General features: G+C 36.5%; 1 protein-coding gene across 5 annotated transcripts in view; it reads left to right on the forward strand.

Annotated features, from left to right (window-relative positions):
* The window catches only part of FOCAD (focadhesin), a 319,213-nt gene that overhangs the window by 143,869 nt on the left and 155,431 nt on the right, over positions 1 to 19,913 (forward strand). For all 5 annotated transcript variants that reach the window (XM_024126842.3, XM_028494027.2, XM_028494026.2 and 2 more), the window contains 4 exons: positions 5,950 to 6,054; positions 6,694 to 6,795; positions 7,297 to 7,427; positions 9,297 to 9,423. In XM_024126842.3, the coding sequence (XP_023982610.1) occupies positions 5,950 to 6,054; positions 6,694 to 6,795; positions 7,297 to 7,427; positions 9,297 to 9,423 (465 nt within the window). The remainder of the gene's footprint in view (positions 1 to 5,949; positions 6,055 to 6,693; positions 6,796 to 7,296; positions 7,428 to 9,296; positions 9,424 to 19,913) is intronic.

Here is a 19,913-nt window from a genome sequence, read left to right on the forward strand (position 1 = left end):
TTTCTGCTTTAATTTTCATTATTTCCTTCCCTCTGCTAACTTTGAACTTAGTTTATTCTTCTTTTTCTAGTTCCTTGAGGTATAAGGTTAGAGTGTTTATTTGAGATACTTTTTCTTTCTTTTTTAAAATTGAAATATAGTTGATTTACACTATTACACTAGTTTCAGGTGTAACAGTGATTCAAAATGTTTATAGATTATACTCCATTTATAGTAATTATAAAGTATTGGCTAGATTCCCTGTGCTGTACAATATATCCTTGTAGTTTATTTATTTTAACATTGTAGTTTGTATAAACTTAATCCCCTATCCTTATATTGCCCCTCCCCCCTTCCCTCTTCCCACCAGTAATGACTAGTTTGTTCTCTATATCTGTTAATCTGTTTCTTTTTTGTTATATTTACTAGTTTGTTTTATTTTTTAGATTCTACACGTAAGTGATAACATACAGTATTTGTCTTCTCTGTCTGACTTATTTCATTAAGCATAAACCATCCAGGTCCATCCATTTTGTTGCAAATGGCAAAATTTTATTCTTTATTTATGGCTGAGTAGTATTCCATTGTGTGTATGTATATATGTGTGTGTGTGTGTGTGTGTATGTCACATGTTTTTTATCCATTCATCTGTTGATGAACAGTGTGTTATTTAGTTTCCATGTATTTGTGAATTTTCCTGTGTTCTTACTAATATTTACTTCTAGATTCATTCCACTGTGGTAAGAAAAGATACATAGTATGATTTCAGTCTTCTTAAATTTGTTATTTTGTGACCTAACATGTGATCTTTCTTGGAGAATGTTGTGTATGCACTTGAGAAGAATTTGTATTTTCTTGCTGTTGGATGGAATGTTCTGTATATGTCTGTTAGTTTCATTTGGTCCATAGTGTTGTTCATGTCCTCTGTTTTATTGATCTTCTATCTGGATGTTCTATTTATTATTGAAAGTGGAGTAATGAAATCTACTATTATATGTGTTGGTATCTATTTCTCCCTTCAGTTCTGTCAATGTTTGCTTTGTATATTTGAGCATACATATGTTGCTCTGATGTTGGGTGCATATATATTTATAATTGTTTAACTTCCTGGTGAATTGACTCTTTTATCATTATATAATGTTCGTCTTTGTTTCTTGTGACAGTTTTTGACTTAGTCTATTTTGCATGGTATAAGTTATGCTATCCTTGCTTTCTTTTAGAGGTTACTATTTGCATAGAGTATCTTTTTTTGTCATTTTATATTTAGCTTATGTGTGTCCTGAAATATAAAGTAAATCTCTTGAAGACAGCATTTAGTTGTATCTTGTCTTTTAACTTTTAGCCACTCTGTCTTTTGATTGGGGAGTTTAATCCATTTACATTTAGAGTAATTATAGATCAGGAAGGACATAATATTGCCGTTTTGTTAACTGGTTTTTGTCTGAATTATAGCTGTTATGTCCCTCTTTTCCTCTCTTTCAGTCTTACTTTGTGTTTTGTTGATTTTTTTGTAGTGAAATACTTTGATTCCTTACTCATTATCTTTTATGTATCTTCTATAGGTATTTTCTTTGTTGTTACCATGGCACTTAACTGAAACCACCTTACAGTTATAATAGCCTATATTAAGCTGATAATAACTTAACTTTAATTGCATGTAAAAGTTCTACTTTTTCACACCCCCCCCACACACTTTATGGTATTGATGTCACAACTTACATCTTTTTATGTTGTGTATCCATTAACATATCTTTATAGTTAGCTATTTATATTTATGTCTTTATCTCCTATTCTAGTATTAAAAGTGACATATTACAGTATTCTATATTTTTCTATACATTTACCTTTATCACTGAGCTTTATACTTTCATATATTTTTATGTTGCAGTCTAATGTTCTTTCCTTTCAACTTGAAGGACTTCCTTTAGCACTTCTTGTAAGGGAGGCCTAGTGAATGAACTCCCTCAGCTTTTGTTTATCTAGAAAAGTATTTCTCCTACATTTTTGAAAGAAAGTTTTGCTGGATATAGTATTCTTATTTGGCTGGCTTTGTTTGTTTGTTTGTTTGTTTGCACTTTGAATATATCATTCTGTATGCCTGTCTGGCCTACAAGATTTCTGCTGAGAAACCTGCTGATAGTCTTATGGGAGGGGTTTCCTTAATGATTCCATCATTTGAAATCAAATTTTTAAAATCAAGGACTTGAATTCTGAAGGAGGGAGAGAAAACATTGAGTTTTATGAAACCAGGAGGTCTTGAGACAGTGAATTATAGGGCACTTGCCAGCTTATTTTAAATTTAAGGTAAAGGCAGAGTATTCATTCTCTTTTTTTGCTTCCAGAGAATAGAAGACTCAAGAGCAGAGGAATCAAGAGCGCATAATGACATCTCAAGTAAATCAATAAATACACATATGTCTTTTCATTTGGAAAACAACAGCTCAGACTTTATGCAAAAAATGTTTTCCACACATATATATCTATATCTGTGTTTTCCTAATGAAATAACACCTATTTTGTTTTTCCATTGATTTGAGAATTTAATATGAACTAGAATAGCCTCAAGATCTAAGTCTAAGATTATTTGCTGTAAAAATTTCCCACTTTGTTTTTTAATTTCTGAACTTACCAGAGAAAACTAAACACCCTTATATACTTCTTTAGGTCTGAGGATCATGAAGGAGGTGTACTTCAGCATAAGTAGAATACTTTATTTCTTTCCTGACAATATAATTAAAACATTTGTTAAAAGTCATATAATTAAATACACTATTTTGTAAAATGCCACTATATGTACCGATTGCCCTTCTCAGAACTAAGAATCTGTCAAAGTGTCTTGGTAGAGATCTTCCCAGAAGGAGTAATTCATTGAGACCTGTGCAGTGCAATCTAAGATAACCTTTTTTAATTAAAATGGGGAATTAAAAAGCCAATTCAAAAATTTGTTTCCTTGCGTTTGCTCAAGGTGAGGGTGCTGGAACTTCTGTTCCAATAGAGCCCCAGCAGTTGTTAAAAACATCATAAATTCTGACTGTGTGTGTCTGTAGCCATTACATGCGTAGCTCCAAATGCCGCTGTGGTATGTGATGGTCAGGCCCATTAATGAGTCAGTGTTTAACTGTTACTTTTTTCTTTTCTTTTTTTTCGGTATGCGCGCCTCTCACTGTTGTGGTCTCTCCCGTTGCGGAGCACAGGCTCCGGATGTGCAGGCTCAGTGGCCAAGGCTCATGGGCCTAGCCGCTCCGCGGCATGTGGGATCTTCCTGGACCAGGGCACAAACCCGTGTCCCCTGCATCGGCAGGTGGACTCTCAACCACTGTGCCACCAGGGAAGCCCTAACTGTCACCTTTTTGTTGGTAGGGTTAGGAGGATTTTTTTTTTCCTTCTTGAGATTGAATTAAAATAGATGTCTTCTAAGCTTAGAAGGAACAAGTTTTCTAAGACTACAGCAAATAGAGGAAATTTATCAATTTCTGGGCAACAAACTTGTCAAATGCACTATAAGGAAAATAAAATTTTTTTGACATTACATTTTGTGCCATCAAGTAGAGATCCTTGCTTATAATAGGTGTTCACTTAATGATTTTAAAATATAGTTGTATATATTTATTAAAAAATATAAAAATAATAAAATATATAAATATATTTTATATATTTATAATATATAATTCACATGCCACTTAATTAATTCATTCAAAGTGTACAAAGTGACTTTTAGTATATTCACAGAATTGTGCAAACATAATGACAGATAATTTAAGAACATTTTCATCACCACCAAAAGAAACATTGTAACCATTAGCAATCACTCCCCATTTTCTCCTGCACCTCCCCGATCCTAAGCAATTACTTTCTGGCTCTGTAGATTTGCCTATTCTGGACATTTAATATAAATGGATCATATAATATGTGGTCTTTTGTGACTGACTTCTTTTACTTCACTTGATGTTTTCATGGTTCATCCATGTTGATTCCTTTTTCATGGCAGAATAATATTCTATCATATGGATATACTGTATTTTATTTATCCCTTCATCAGTTGATGGATATTTGGGTTGTTTCCACTGTTTGGCTATTATTAATTATACCTCTGTGAACATTCACATGCAAGTTTTTTTGTGGATATATGTTTTAATTTCTCTTGGGTAGGTACTTAGGAGTACAGTTACTAGATCATATGGTAATTCTGTTTAGCCAGTTGAGAAACTGTCAGACTGTTTTCCAAAGGGGCTGCACCATTTCACTTTCCCACTGGCAGTGTATGAAGGTCCCAGTTTCTCCACATCCTTGCTAACACTTGCTGTGGTTTCAGGCCATCCTATTGGGTATGAAGTCATGCATCATTTGATTTTGATTTGCATTTATGTCGTGGCTAATGCTGATTGAGTATCTTTTCGTGTTTTTTTGCCATTTGTTTATCTTCTTTGGAGAAGTATCTCTTTAGATCCTTTGCTCTTTTAAAATTGAGTTATTTGTCCTTTATTATGGAGTTGTACGAATTCTTGATATATTCTGGATGTAAGTTCCTCATTAGATATATGATTTGCAAATATTTTCTTCCATTCTGTGGGTTGTTGTTGTCATTTTCTTTATAGCATCTTTTGAAGGACATATCTTTAATTTGATGAAATGTTTTGTTTTCTTTTGTTGCTCATGCTTTTGGTGTCATATCTAAGAAGGCTTTGCCTAACTCAAGGTCACAAAGATTTACTCCTATATTTTCTTTAAGAGCTTTACAGTTTTTGCTCTTACATTCAGGTCTGAATCTATTTTGAGTTAATTTTTACATGTGGTGTGAGGAAGGGGTCCAAATTAATTCTTTTGCATATGGAAATACAGTTGTCAAAATCAAACACCATTTTGCAAAGAGACTCTTCTTTCTGCATTGTATTTTCTTGGCCTTTCTGTCTAAAATCAATTGACTTATTGACTTAAATGTAAGGATTTATTTCTAGACTCTGAGTTCTATTTCATTGATCTATATTTATATCCTTACGTCAGTGCCACACTATTTTGACTGCTGTAACTTTGTAATAAATTTTGAATTTGGGAAGGTTGAATCTTCAAACTTTGTTCCTTTTGAAGATTATTTTGGCTCTTCAGGATCACTTGTTTTCAAATGAATTTTAGGATCAATTTCTGAATTTTGGCAAAGAGGCTACCTGGGATTTTGATAGGGATTGCATTGAATATGTAGATGTATTTCGGAAATAGTACCGTTTTAACAATATTAAGCCTTTTTCTTTTTTTTTTTGCGGTACGTGGGCCTGTCACTGTTGTGGCCTCTCCCGTTGTGGAGCACAGGCTCCGGACGCTCAGGCTCAGTGGCCATGGCTCACGAGCCCAGCCGCTCCGTGGCATGTGGGATCTTCCCAGACCGGGGCACGATCCTGTGTCCTCTGCATCGGTAGGCGGACTCTCAACCACTGCGCCACCAGGGAAGCCCAATATTAAGTCTTTGATCCACAAATGATTTTGCTCTTCTTATTTTATTGTGTCATGCATAGGGATTGAAGTGTGAATGTGGAGGGAAATTTTTGTCCATTAAGCCCCCTACATTACAATTGGTTTTAATTATTTTACATTGGAATAACCATTGAATATTTCACTATGCTACTCATTAGAACTGTAAGCTTCTTTAGGGCAGGATATATATTACTTATTTTTGTATTGCTGAGAGTTAATGTCATAGTTGTTTAAGAAAAGCATTTTTTTAACACCAAAAAACCCCTGTAATAGGTATACGTGTATAAATGTGTAGAACAAGGGCTCACAGGTAATTATAAAAGAGATAGAATATTAGCGGTACTATGAAATTACCATTAATAACAAATGGCTAACTGACATTTTTTTAGGCTTTTAATTCATATATATTCATAGTATTCCTTTGGAGACAATGAAATAATGATTGCTTTATAGATTGATTTCTTTTAAAAGGCATAATTTATACGTTCTTTAAATTCATTTTAGGTACCAAATCTGATTCCAGTTTTGATGTTCAAATTAGGAAGACCGCTGGAACCTGTGTTATACAATGATATCTTGTATACTTTGCCTACACTTGGTGTTCACAAGGTTTGTATATTAAGCAACTTACTTTGTGGCAAAAAGAAAGTGAGACATGAATTTTGTTTGTTGTCATGTGAAATTTTGACCCTTAAATTTTGCTGTGATCACTGCTTCCCTTGTTGGGCCAAACATTTTTTTTTTTTTTTTTTTACAATATTTAAGAATTAATTTTTATTTTTATTTATTTATTTATTTTTTTCTTTGTGGTATGCGGGCCTCCCTCTGCTGCGGCCTCTCCCGTTGTGGAGCACAGGCTCTGGACGTGCAGGCCCAGCGGCCATGGCTCACGGGCCCAGCCGCTCCGCGGCACGTGGGATCCTCCCAGACCAGGGCGCGAACCCGGTTCCCCTGCATCGGCGGGCGGACGCGCAACCACCGTGCCACCAGGGAAGCCCAGAATTAATTTTTAAAAATCATTTTTTCATCATGTTTTCCCATTGGCTATTGTCTGAGATTGGGTCTTTATGCCCCCAGAATTGCTAACTAGCTCCTCCCAAAGCTATCTCCAACCTCTGAGGAGATGGGTAATACTGTAGTAAGCTTCTGTTTCAGTCCTTATAATAAGAGGTTTTTAAGTTCCTTTGGTAACCTTGGGGTTATCCACATTTGCATTTATGAAACCAGAGTTTCTTCAATGTTTCCTAGGTGTGCATAGGACAAATTCTACGAGTAATTCAACTTCTTGGAACCACTCCGCAACTAAAAGCTGTCACTTTGCGCTTGTTGACTTCTTTGTGGGAAAAACAGGTAAGCTCAGATATACACTTGTATGAGTAGTAAGCATGTCCCTTTCACTGAAGAAAGCTAATTTTGTCATTATGCATGACACTGCTTTGATATAGTAATATTAGTGAGTGACATCAATGACTGCATTGAGAAATTTTGATGTAGTGTGGTGCATTTGATCTATAATGTGGTCAGTTGTGATTGACTCTCAGAGAGAAATTGAGAATAGAAAATAATCTTATTTCCTTAATTCTGAAATGTATGTTTCCATTTGTGTGGAAAAAGTGATAGAAATATAAGTGATTAGAGCCTTTGTAATTAGAGTGATATTTTGCCACTTTTTTCTTGTTTTATGAAATGAACAGTACATGGATCTGTAAGAAAATCCCCAGTAATCATAACAGCATTCTTTAATTTGCAATGCAGATGTAAGATTTAGAGGTGAAAATGCTGCATAAAAGGAGACAATTATTATTCAACTTAAGTTGTGAAATTACCTTTTTTGTGAAATTGCCTTCTTAGGATCGTGTCTATCCTGAACTGCAGCGTTTCATGGCCATGTCCGATGTGCCCTCTCTGTCTGTGGGCAAGGAGGTCCAATGGGAGAAACTGATAGCTAAAGCAGCATCGATCAGAGATATATGTAAGCAGAGGTAAGACATGCTTGACCCTTGGAAATGTATATCATGATATATTATTTTGCATTTAATTTTTTTATTGCAAGCAAGAAGCGAGGAAAGATAGGCACAGGATGTTTGAGTAAGAATAAATGAATATTAAAGTCAAGTTGTCTGATTGTAAAATTTAGTAACATCAGACAATAACTTTGAGTAGCAGGCATGTCTTTTCAGGTCTAGACTTATATCTAGGTTTAGAGGCTATTTATATATCCTTTTCTGTGCAATAATTTAATGTTGTAATAAAACATGATGTTACCTTTTCTATTTTTCTATATATAAATTCCTGAAACCTAAGCAGTGGATTATCAAACTGTTCTTTCTTATATTCTCCCTATGTTATGCTTGATTTTTATAAGATGTTTTAATAGAGAAGGCCTTATTTGTAACTCAATGAATGGAATTAATTATTAGGAATTATTACAAGGAGGGAAATGACCTTGAATTCCTGTGTATGCTTTAGGGTTTAGGAAGACATGAAGATATTAGGGAGATGACTCTGCTATTCTAGGTTATGGGTTAATAACTGGGCAGGAGGTGATAAGAATGAAATAACACTAAGCAAAGCTCCACCTTGCCAGATTTCTATTTTCTTGAATTAGGGTAAGGCCAAAATCTTAGAGAGGAAATACATTTGATACATTTGAAATGAGTTATAATCCTGCAGTTTCATATATTGATTGAGCCACTGCACTGTAGAATTCTTGGAGCATCATTCTCACTTTTGTCAATGATGACACTGTGAATGGTACTTCCTGAAGCTGTGCAATGAATGGGTTGGCCCAGATGCTGATAGTGTGGATGATTTCCGTTTCAAGTAAAATCCTGGATCAGACTGTATTTAAGCCTCAGCAGTTCTGCCTCTTTTCTAAGCTTCAGCCTTTTGGCAACACAAAAAACATCTTAGTCTAAAAGTTACACACGTGTTAACCCAAGACTTAAGAGTTTAGATTCTCTTGAGGTATTGGCATGGAAAAAATTTAGAGGTGATAGCCGACATTTTAATTTTACATACTTAAAGCTGAGGCTCAGGAGATGTTAAACATCAGACCAGATCAGAGTCTGTTGAAAACTTATTCAGTGAACCTTTCAGTTACCATCTCGACATCCGTCAAATTTTTCCAGTTTTTTTTAAATGATTTCCATTTGGCGGACAGTGAAGCAATAGAATTCAGTCAGGCAATTTTTTCAATTGATATTTTGTTAAATAGAGAGAAGTATTATATCGCTGAGGGGTTACAAAGAATGCAGACCTGAGCATTTCTTTATGAAATTAAAAGCATTCTGGGGATAGCACAATATATGTGGGATAGAGGAAGGAGAGGAGGAGGAGTGAGTGAATCCAGCACAGTACCTGGCATGAAGTAAGTGCTCAGTCAGTTATAATTCATATTATTATTATTTTTATCATCATTATCATTATTGTTGTTATTGTGATAGGCATACCCACCTTAGTTTGTAATACTGCTAGGACCAATCATCTTCTGATCTCAAATCCCTGGCTTTACTGATGATCTCAATAAGGTAAGTCAGTTCTTTTCACTATTATTATAGACTTGAGTTTTTGTCGATTCAGACAATAGGTTTTGTGATTCAGGGAGAATAAAATTTGTTAAGGAATGTCTTCTTTTTTGGGTAATAATACCAAAAATGAGCCTGAAGTTACAGAAATGATGAAGATGCAAATCTTTGAACAAAAGCACATGGTATTATTAGTTGAGGGTCAACGTTTGATAGGCACAAGAGTAAAGGAAAGCATTAATGTTTTTGTTCAGGCAAAAGACCTTGGAGTAGTAATTTAGCTCTTTGGCTTTAATCTTGTGTCTAAACTGTCATTTCTTGTAGGCCATATCAGCATGGTGCAGATATGTTGGCAGCTATTTCCCAGACGTTGAATGAATGCACTAAGCCTGACCAAGCTACTCCAGCAGCCTTGGTGTTACAAGGTCTTCATGCACTCTGCCAGGCTGAGGTGGGCTTTTTTGAGTTGTTTTGTATAATTTGGAAGAAAATAATTTACAAGACATTGTAGTTACAAGGATGTGTAGGAGATTTTTGTTCAGAAGAGTGAAATAAGACAGTCTACAAATTGTTTGTAGAGGGGAGTCTTGAAACATGTAGACATTTTCTAGAGGCTAAAGAAAACCAGACTTTAGATTCTTCCTTGTTGTTATTTATTTTTGTTAATATAGAAGGAGAAGTATGCTTATAGGAGAACTCTTGAGTGTATTTGCTTCTCAGTTTAGTGATTAGAGAGCCTTAGAAGCAGAGGAGATAAGGAAATCAGCATGGGCCAGTGGCAGTTTTATAGACAGCAAAAACTTTTGTTGGCTTGAAGATTGGCAAAGGATCCTTTCTTTTCTAATGATCAGACTGGGTAGGATGAACTGATATTAGAACCGAGTCTCTAAATCATCTTCTGAACTTCAGACTGCTCCCAAAACTATAGCACAGCAGAGGAATCTTTAATCTTTTGGAGAAATGTGGTAATTACATCAAAGATCATTCATTGACCTAACAAAAGTTTTTTATGTAAAAAAAAATTTTTATGCAGCCTTGTAAGCAGCTTTATTATTGTTTTTTAATGGAAGTATATTTGATTTATAATATCATATTAGTTTCAGGTGTACAACATATTAATTCAGTACTTTTATAGATTATACTCCCTTTAAGTTATTAAAAAATAATGGCTATATTTCCCTGTGCTGTACAATATATCCTTGTTGCTTATTTTATGCATAGTATTTTGTGTCTCTTAATACCATAGCCCTACCTCCCCCCTCCTCCCTTCCTTCTCCCCACTGGTAACCACTGCTTTGTTCTCTGTGTCTGTGAGTCTGTTTCTGTTTCGTTATATACAGTCATTTGTTTTATCTTTTAGATTCCACATATAAGTGATAACATAGAGTATTTATCTTTCTGTGTCTGACTTATTTTACTAGGCATAATATTCTCTAGGTTCATACACATTGTTGCAAATTGCAGAATTTCATTCTGTTTTATGGCTGAGTAATATTCCATTATGTATATTTGGAATACACACACACACACACACACAAACACACACACACACACACACATCTTCTTTATCCATGCATCTGTTAATTTAGAGGAAAGTCTTTCAGCTTTTCATCATTTTACCATTGAGTGTGATGTTAGCTGTGGGTTTATAATAACTGGCCTTTATTATGTTCAGATATGTTCCTTTTACACCAACTTTGATGAAATTTTCTATCATGAATGGATATTGAATTTTGTCACATGCTTTTTCTGTGTCTATAGAGAAGATCATTTGATTTTTTTAAAAAATTGGGGTATAGTTGCTTTACAATGTTGTGTTAGTTTCTGCTGTACAACGAAGTGAATCAACTATATGTATACATATATTCTCTCCCTCTTGGGCCTCCCCCCCGCATCCCACCCATCTAGGTCACCATGGAGAACTGAGCTGAGCTCCCAGTGCTATACAGCAGGTTCCCACTAGCTGTCTATTTTACACATGGTAGTGTATATATGTCAATCCTAATCTCCCAATTCATCCTACCATCCCTTCCTGTGTCCACATGTCTGATCTCTACTGCTACATCTCTATTCCTGCCCTACAAAATGGTTCATCTGTATCATTTTTCTAGATTCCACATATATGCATTAATATACGATATTTGTTTTTCTCTTTCTGATTTACGTCACTCTGTATGACAGACTCTAGGTCCATCCACATCTCTACAAATGACCCATTTTCGTTCCTTTTTATATCTGTAATATTCCATTGTATGTATATATACATATATTCTCTCCCTCTTGGGCCTCCCCCCCGCATCCCACCCATCTAGGTCACCATGGAGAACTGAGCTGAGCTCCCAGTGCTATACAGCAGGTTCCCACTAGCTGTCTATTTTACACATGGTAGTGTATATATGTCAATCCTAATCTCCCAATTCATCCTACCATCCCTTCCTGTGTCCACATGTCTGATCTCTACTGCTACATCTCTATTCCTGCCCTACAAAATGGTTCATCTGTATCATTTTTCTAGATTCCACATATATGCATTAATATACGATATTTGTTTTTCTCTTTCTGATTTACGTCACTCTGTATGACAGACTCTAGGTCCATCCACATCTCTACAAATGACCCATTTTCGTTCCTTTTTATATCTGTAATATTCCATTGTATGTATATACCACATCTTCTTTATCCATTCATCTGTCGATGGACATTTACGTTGCTTCCATGTCCTGGCTATTGTAGATAGTGCTGCAATGAACATTGGGGTACATGTGTCTTTTTGAATTATGGTTTTCTCAGGGTATATGCCCAGTAGTGGGATTGCTGGGTCATATGGTAGTTCTGTTTTTTGTTTTTTAAGGAACCTCCGTACTGCTCTACATAGTGGCTGTATCAATTTACATTCCCACCAACAGTGCAAGAGGGTTCCCTTTTGTCCACACCCTCATTGTTTGTAGATTTTTGATGATGGCCATTCTGACCGGTGTGAGGTGATACCTCATTGTAGTTTTGGTTTCCATTCCTCTAATAATTAATGATATTGAGCATCTTTTCATGTGCCTCTTGGCCATCTGTATGTCTTCTTTGGAGAAATGTCTATTTAGGTCTTCCACCCATTTTTCGATTGTGTTGTTTGTTTTTTTGATGTTGAGCTGCATGAACTGTTTGTATATTTCGGAGATTAATCCCTTGTCAGTTTCTTTGTTCGCAAATATTTTCTCCCATTCTGAGGGTTGTCTTTTCATCTCATTTATGGGTTTTTTTGTTGTGCAAAAGCTTTTAAATTTCATTAGGTCCCGTTTGTTTATTTTTGTTTTTCTTTTCATTACTCTAGGAGGTGGGTCAAAAAAGATCTTGTTGCGATTTACGTCAAAGAGTGTTCTGCCTATGTTTTCCTCTAAGAGTTTTATAGTGTCTGCCCTTACATTTAGGTCTTTAATCCATTTGATTTTATTTTTGTGTATGGTGTTAGGGAGTGTTCTAATTTCATTCTTTTACATATAGCTGTCCAGTTTTTCCAGCACCACTTATTGAAAAGACTGTCTTTTCTTCATTGTATATTCTTGCCTCCTTTGTCACAGATTAGGTGACCGTAGGTGCATGGTTTTACCTCTAGACTTTCTATCCTGCACCATTGATCTATATTTCTGTTTTTGTGCCAGTACCATACTATTTTGTTTACTGTAGCTTTGTAGTGTAGTCTGCGGTCAGGGAGCTTGATTCCTCCAGCTCCGTTTTTCTTTCTCAAGATTGCTTTGGCTATTTGGGTCTTTTGTGTTTCCATACAAATTGTAAAATTTTTTGTTCTAATTCTATGAAAAATGCCATTGATAATTTGATAGGGATTGCATTGAATCTGTAGATTGCTTTGGATAGTACAGTCATTTTCACAATATTGATTCTTCCAATCCAAAAACATGGTATATCTCTCCATCTGTTTGTGTCATCTTTGATTTCTTTCATCAGTGTTTTATATATAAATTTGGATTTTTAAAATTTCTTTTTCTTCTCTGATTGCCGTGGCCAGGCAGCCAAAACTATGTTGATTAATAGGGGCGAGAGTAGACATCCTTGTCTTGTTCCTGATCTTAGAAGAAATTCTTTCAGTTTTTCACCCTTGAGAATGATGTTTGCTGTGGTTTTGTTGTGTATGGCCTTTATTATGTTCAGGTAGTTTCCCTCTATGCCCGCTTTCTGGAGAGTGTATATCATAAATGGGTGCTGAATTCTTCAAAAACTTTTTCTGCATCTACTGAGATGATCATCTGGATTTTATTCTTCAATTTGTTAATGTGGTGTATCACATTGATTGATTTGCGTATATTGAAGAATCCTTGCATCCCTGGGATAAATCCCACTCCATCATAGTGTATGATCCTTTAAATATGTTGTTGGATTCTGTTTGCTAGTATTTTGTTGTTGATTTTTGTGTCTATGTTCATCAGTGATATTGTTCTGTAATTTTCTATTTTTGTGATGTCTTTGTCTGGTTTTGGTATCAGGGTGATGGTTGCCTTGTAGAATGAGATTGGGAGTGTTCTTTCTTCTACAGTTTTTTGGAAGAGTTTGAGAAGGATAGGTGTTAGCTCTTCTCTAAATGTTTGATAGAATTCGCCTGTGAAGCCCTCTGGTCCTGGACTTTTGTTCGTTGGAAGATTTTTAATCACGATTTCAATTTCATTCCTTGTGACTGGTCTGTTTATAGTTTCTGTTTCTTCCTGGTTCAGTCTTGGAAGATTGTACCTTTCCAGGAATTTGCCCGTTTCTTCCAGGTTGTCCATTTTATTGGCATATAGTTGCTTGTAGTCGTCTGTTATGATCCTTTGTATTTCTGCAGTGTCAGTTGTAATTTCTCCTTTTTCATGTCTAATTTTATTGATTTGTGTCCTCTCCCTTTTTTTCTTGATTGGTCTGGTTAAAGGTTTATCAATTTTGTTTATCTTCTCAAAGAACCAGCTTTTAGTTTCATTGATTTTTGCTGTTGTTTTCTTTGTTTCTATTTCATTTATTTCTGCTTTTATTTTTATGATTTTTTTCCTCCTACTAATTCTGGGTTTTGTTTGTTCTTCTTTGTCTTCTTGCTTTAGGTGTAAGGTTAGATTGTTTATTTTAGATTTTTCTTGTTTCTTGAGGTAGGATTTTATTGCTGTAAACTTCTCTCTTAGTACTGCTTTTGCTGCATCCCGTAGGTTTTGGGTCATCATGTTTTCATTGTCCTTTGTTTCTGTGGATTTTTTGATTTCCTCTTTGATTTCTTCAGTGATCTCTTGGTTATTTAGTAGTATATTGTTTAGATGCAATGTATCTGTATTTTTTTACTTTTTTTTTTCCTGGAATTGATTTTTAATCTCATAGTGTTGGTTGGAAAAGATACTTGAAACGATTTCAATTTTCTTAAATTTACTGAGGCTTGGTTTGTGACCCAGGATGTGATCTGTCCTGGAGAATGCTCTGTGTGCACTTAAGTAGGAAGTGTATTCCGCCGCTTTCCGGTGGAATGTCCTGTAAGTATCAATTAAGTCTATTTGGTCTGTTGTGTCATTTAAAGCTTGTGTTTCCTTATTAATTTTCTTCTGGATGATCTGTCCATTGGTGGTAGTGGGGTGTTAAAGTCCCCCACTCTTATTGTGTTAATGTCAATTTCTCCTTTTATGGCTGTTAGCATTTGCCTTATCTATTGAGGCGGTCCTATGTTGGGTGCATAAATATCTATAATTGTTATATCTTTTTCTTGGATTGATCCCTTGATCATTATGTAGTATCCTTGCTTGTCTCTTATAACATTCTTTATTTTAAAGTCTATTTTATCTGATATGAGTGTTGCTACTCCAGCTTTCTTTTGATTTCCATTTGCATGGAATATCTTTTTCCATCCCCTCACTTTCAGTCTGTATGTGTCCCTAGGTCTGAAGTGGGTCTCTTGTAGACAGCATATATATGGGTCTTGTTCTTGTATCCATGCAGCCACTCTGTGTCTTTTGGTGGGAGCATTTAATCCATTTACATTTAAGGTAATTATCGATATGTATGGTCCTATTACCATTTACTGAATTGTTTCAGAATTTTTAATTTCATTTATAGTGTTGTTCATCATTGTTTGTTTGCTCTTTAGTTCTTCTATGTCCCTGTTAAATGTTTCTTGTATTTTCTCCATTCTATTTGGAAGATTTTGGATCATCTTTACTATCATTACTCTGAATTCTTTTTCAGTTAGACTATTTTAGATTTTTCTTGTTTCTTGAGGTAGGATTTTATTGCTGTAAACTTCTCTCTTAGTACTGCTTTTGCTGCATCCCGTAGGTTTTGGGTCATCATGTTTTCATTGTCCTTTGTTTCTGTGGATTTTTTGATTTCCTCTTTGATTTCTTCAGTGATCTCTTGGTTATTTAGTAGTATATTGTTTAGATGCAATGTATCTGTATTTTTTTACTTTTTTTTTTTCCTGGAATTGATTTTTAATCTCATAGTGTTGGTTGGAAAAGATACTTGAAACGATTTCAATTTTCTTAAATTTACTGAGGCTTGGTTTGTGACCCAGGATGTGATCTGTCCTGGAGAATGCTCTGTGTGCACTTAAGTAGGAAGTGTATTCCGCCGCTTTCCGGTGGACTGATATGAGAATTGCTACTCCAGCTTTCTTTTGATTTCCATTTGCATGGAATATCTTTTTCCATTCCCTCACTTTCAGTCTGTATGTGTCCCTGGGTCTGAAGTTGGTCTCTTGTGGGCAACATATATACTGGTCATGCTTTTGTTTCCATTCAGCCAGTCTGTGTCTTTTGGTTGGAGCATTTCATCCATTTACATTTAAGGTTATTATCAATATGTATGTTCCTATTTCCATTTTCTTAATTGATTTGGGTTTGTTTTTGTGGGTCTTTTTCTTCTCTTGTGTTTACTGTGTAGAGAAGTTCCTTTAGCAATTGTTGTAAAGCTGGTTCGGTGGTGTTGAATTTTTTAGCTTTTGCTTGTCTGTAAAGCTTTTGGTTTCTCTGTCGAATCTGAATGAGATCCTTACTGGGTAGAGTAATCTTTGTTGTAGTTTTTTCCCTTTCATCACTTTAAATATATCCTGCCACTCCCTTTTGGCCTGCAGAGTTTCTGCTGAAAAATCCGCTGATAACCTTTTGGGGATTTCCTTGTATGTTATTTGTTGCTTTTCCCTTGCTGCTTTTAATATTTTTTCTTTCAATTAAATTTTGGTAGTTTGATTATTATGTGTCCTGGTGTGTTTCTTCTTGGGTTTATCCTGTATGAGACTCTCTGCGCTTCCTGGACTTGTGTGGCTTTTTCCTTTCCCATGTTAGGGAAGTTTTCAAATGTAATATCTTCAGATGTTTTCTCAGACTCTTTCTCTTTCTCTTCTTATTCTGGAACCCCTATAATTCGAATGTTGGTGCATTCAGTGTTGTCCCAGAGGTATCTGAGGCTGTCCTCATTTCATTCTTTTTACTTTATTCTGCTCTTTGGCAGTTATTTGCACCATTCTATCTTCCAGCACACTTATTCGTTCTTCTGTCTCAGTTTTTCTGTTATTGATTCCTTCTAGTGTATTTTTCATTTCAGTTATTGTGTTGTTCATCACAGTTTGTTTGTTCTTTAGTTCTTCTAGGTCCTTGTTAAACATTTTTTGTATTTTCTCAGTCTGTGCCTCCATTCTATTTCCAAGATTCTGTATCATCATCTACTATGATTACTCTGAATTCTTTTTCAAGTAGGTTCCCTATTTCCTTTTCATTTATTTGGTCTTGTGGGATTTATCTTGCTCCTTTGTCTGTACCATTTTTTTTTTTTTTTTTTTTTTTGCGGTACGCGGGCCTCTCACTGTTGTGGCCTCTCCCATTGCGGAGCACAGGCTCCAGACGTGCAGGCGCAGCGTCCGTGGCTCACGGGCCTAGCTGCTCCGCGGCATGTGGGATCCTCCCGCACTGGGGCACGAATCCGTATCCCCTGCATCGGCAGGTGGAGTCTCAACCACTGCGCCACCAGGGAAGCCCTACCATGTTTTTTTGTCATCTAATTTTTTTTGATGAGTGCGGCTGTGTTCCTGTCTGGCTGGTTGTTTGCTGTTAGGCTTCCAGCACTGGAGTTTTCAGGCAGTTGGTGGAGCCAGGTCTTGGTGTCAAGATGGGGACCTCTGGGAAAGCTCACACCAGTTAATATTTCCTTGAGCCTGTAGTTCTCTGTCATTCCAGTGGCTCAGACTCGGTGCTCCCACCACTGGAGCTCTGGCCCGATGCCTGGCCTGAGAACCAAGACCCTGCAAGCCGTGTGGTGCAGCAAAAAAAGAAAAAAAAAAATGTAACAAACCAAAAGGAGCAAAACAATAAGAAAGAATAAAAAATAAAATAAAGTTTGAAAAATAAAAATATATTAGAAAAATAAAAGTAAAAATGAAACAACAACAAAGCAAAACAGAACCTCAGCAGAAAAAAAAAATAGGCTGGAAGAAGCCTTGGGTGGGTAGGGCTTAATGTCAGGACCTGCCTGGCTTGAAGAGGCCTTTGGGAGGCGGGGCTTAGGCTCAGGACTCATGCAGCCAGAGGAAGCCCCAGAGGGTGGAGCTTCAGGCCCAGGATCCCAGCATTCTTGCTGGGGCCTGAGCGGGCAGACGATATGCTGGCCGTGTTCCCCTCCTATTCCCCCGAAGTTCTCTCCTAATCCCCACTGATCCCCTCATTGGGAGTGGGCCCCTCCGAGCATGGGAATCCCTCCCATCCCACAGCTGCCCCTCAGGGGCTGGTCCCGTCCCACCTCCACTTTTCCTCCCCACCTTCCCTCCCATGTCCTCAGGACCCGCCAAGCTGGAGGGGCCCTGGAGGGCAGAGGTTCAAGCCCGGGACCCCAGCAGGCTTGGTGGGGCCTGAGCAAGTTGGGGAGATGCTGGCTGCATTCCCCTCTGATTGCCCAATTCTCCAAAGGTCTCTCTCCATCCCCGCTGATCCCGTCTCCCTGAGTGGGCCCATCTGACCGTGGAAACCCCTCTCCTCCCCCTGCCACCCCTCAGGCGTGCTGGTCCCATCCCACCTCCACTTTTCCTCCCCCACCTTCTTCCCTCCCACGTCCTACCTGGTTGCGCAGGCATTCCTCCCATCCCCTTAGGTGTCTGAGGTCCCCCACCAGCGCCTGGTAGGTGCCCTAGTTTTGAAGAGACGCAAACTCTGCATCCTCCTACTCCATCATTTTGACTCTGCCCCCGATCACATGATTTTTATCCTTCTCTTTGTTAATGTTGTGTTCCACATTGGTTTGCGAATATTGAATTATTCTTGCATGCCTGAAATAAATCCCACTTGATCATGGTGTATGATCCTTTTTATGTATCAGTGGATTCAGTTTGCTAATATTTTTTTGAGGATTTTTGTATCTATATTCATCAAAGATATTGGCCTGAAATTTTTTTGCGGGGGATGTCTTTTTCTAGTTTTCTATCAGTGTAATGGTGGCCTCATAGAATGAATTTGTGAGTGTTCCATCCTCTTCAATTTTTGGAATAGTTTGAGAAGGATAGGTATTAACTCTTCTTTATGTTTGGTAGAATTCCCTTGTGAAGCTGTCTGATGCTGGACTTTGCTGGGAGTTTTTTTTTTTTTTTTAATTATAAATTCAATTTCACTACTAGTGATCAGTCTGTTCAGATTGTCTGTTTCTTTCTGATTCAGCCTTAGCAGGTTGCATGTTTCTAGAAATTTGTTCATTTCTTCTGGTTGCTCAGTTTGTTGACATATAACTATTTGTAGTATTCTCTTATGATTTTTTGTATCTCTTTGGTATCAGTTGTTATTTCTCCTCTTCAATTCTTATTTTGTTTATTTTTTTCCTCTCTCATTTCTTCTTGATGAGCCTTGCTAAAGTTTATCAGTTTTGCTCATCTTTTCAAAAAACCAGCTCTTGGTTTCATTGATCTTTTTTTTGTTTTTAGGTCTCTATTTTATTTATTTCCTCTTCAATCTTTATTATTTCCTTCCTTCTGGTGACTTTGGGCTTTGTTTGTTCTTCTTTTTCTAATTCCTTTAGGTGGTAGGTTAGGTTGTTTATTTGAGATTTTTCTTGGTTTTTTGAGGAGGGCCTGTGTCACTATAAACTTCCCTCTTAGAAGTGCTTTTGCTGCATCCCATAGATTTTGGAAAATTGTGTTTCCATATTCAGTTGTCTCAAGGTATTTTCTGATTTCCTCTTTGATTTCTTCATTGACCATTGGTTTTTTAGTAGCATGTTGTTTAGTCTCCAGGTGTTTGTTATTTTCCCAGTTTTCCTTCTGTAATTGTTTTCTAGTTTCATACCACTGTGATTGGAAAAAATGCTTGATACAATTTATATCCTCTTGAATTTGTTGTGACTTGTTTTGTGGCCAGCATTTGATCTCTTCTGGAAAATGTTCCATGTGTGCTTGAAACGAATGCCTATTCTGCTGCTTTGGGATGGAATGTCCTGTAGATATCTATTAAGCCATCTGGTTTATTGTGTCATTTAAGACTATGGTTGCCTTATTGATTTTCTGTCTAGATGGTGTGTCCATTGATGTAAGTGGAGTGTGAAAGTTCCCTAGTATTATTGTTTTTTGTCAGTTTCTCCCTTTATGTCTGTTAATATTTGCTTTATATATTTAGGTCCTACTGTATGAGTGCATATATGTTAACGAGTGTAATATTGTGTTCTTGTATTGATCCCTTTATCATTATATAATACCCTTCTTTGTCTTTTGTTATAGACTTTGTTTTAAAAGTTTATTTTGTCTGAAATGAGTATTTTTACCCCCACTTTCTTGTCATTTCTGATTGCATGAAATATCTGTTTCTATCCCCTTACTTTCACTCTTGTGTGTATCACTCTGAAGTGAGTCTGTTGTAAGCCGCATGTAGACAGGTTTTGATTTTTTTTTTTTTTTTTTTTTTTTTTTTTTTGCGGTACACGGGCCTCCCACTGGTGTGGCCTCTTCCGTGGTGGAGC

The sequence above is a fragment of the Physeter macrocephalus genome, chromosome 9 (assembly GCF_002837175.3).
Source record: "Physeter macrocephalus isolate SW-GA chromosome 9, ASM283717v5, whole genome shotgun sequence".
NCBI classification, from domain to species: Eukaryota; Metazoa; Chordata; class Mammalia; order Artiodactyla; family Physeteridae; genus Physeter; species Physeter macrocephalus.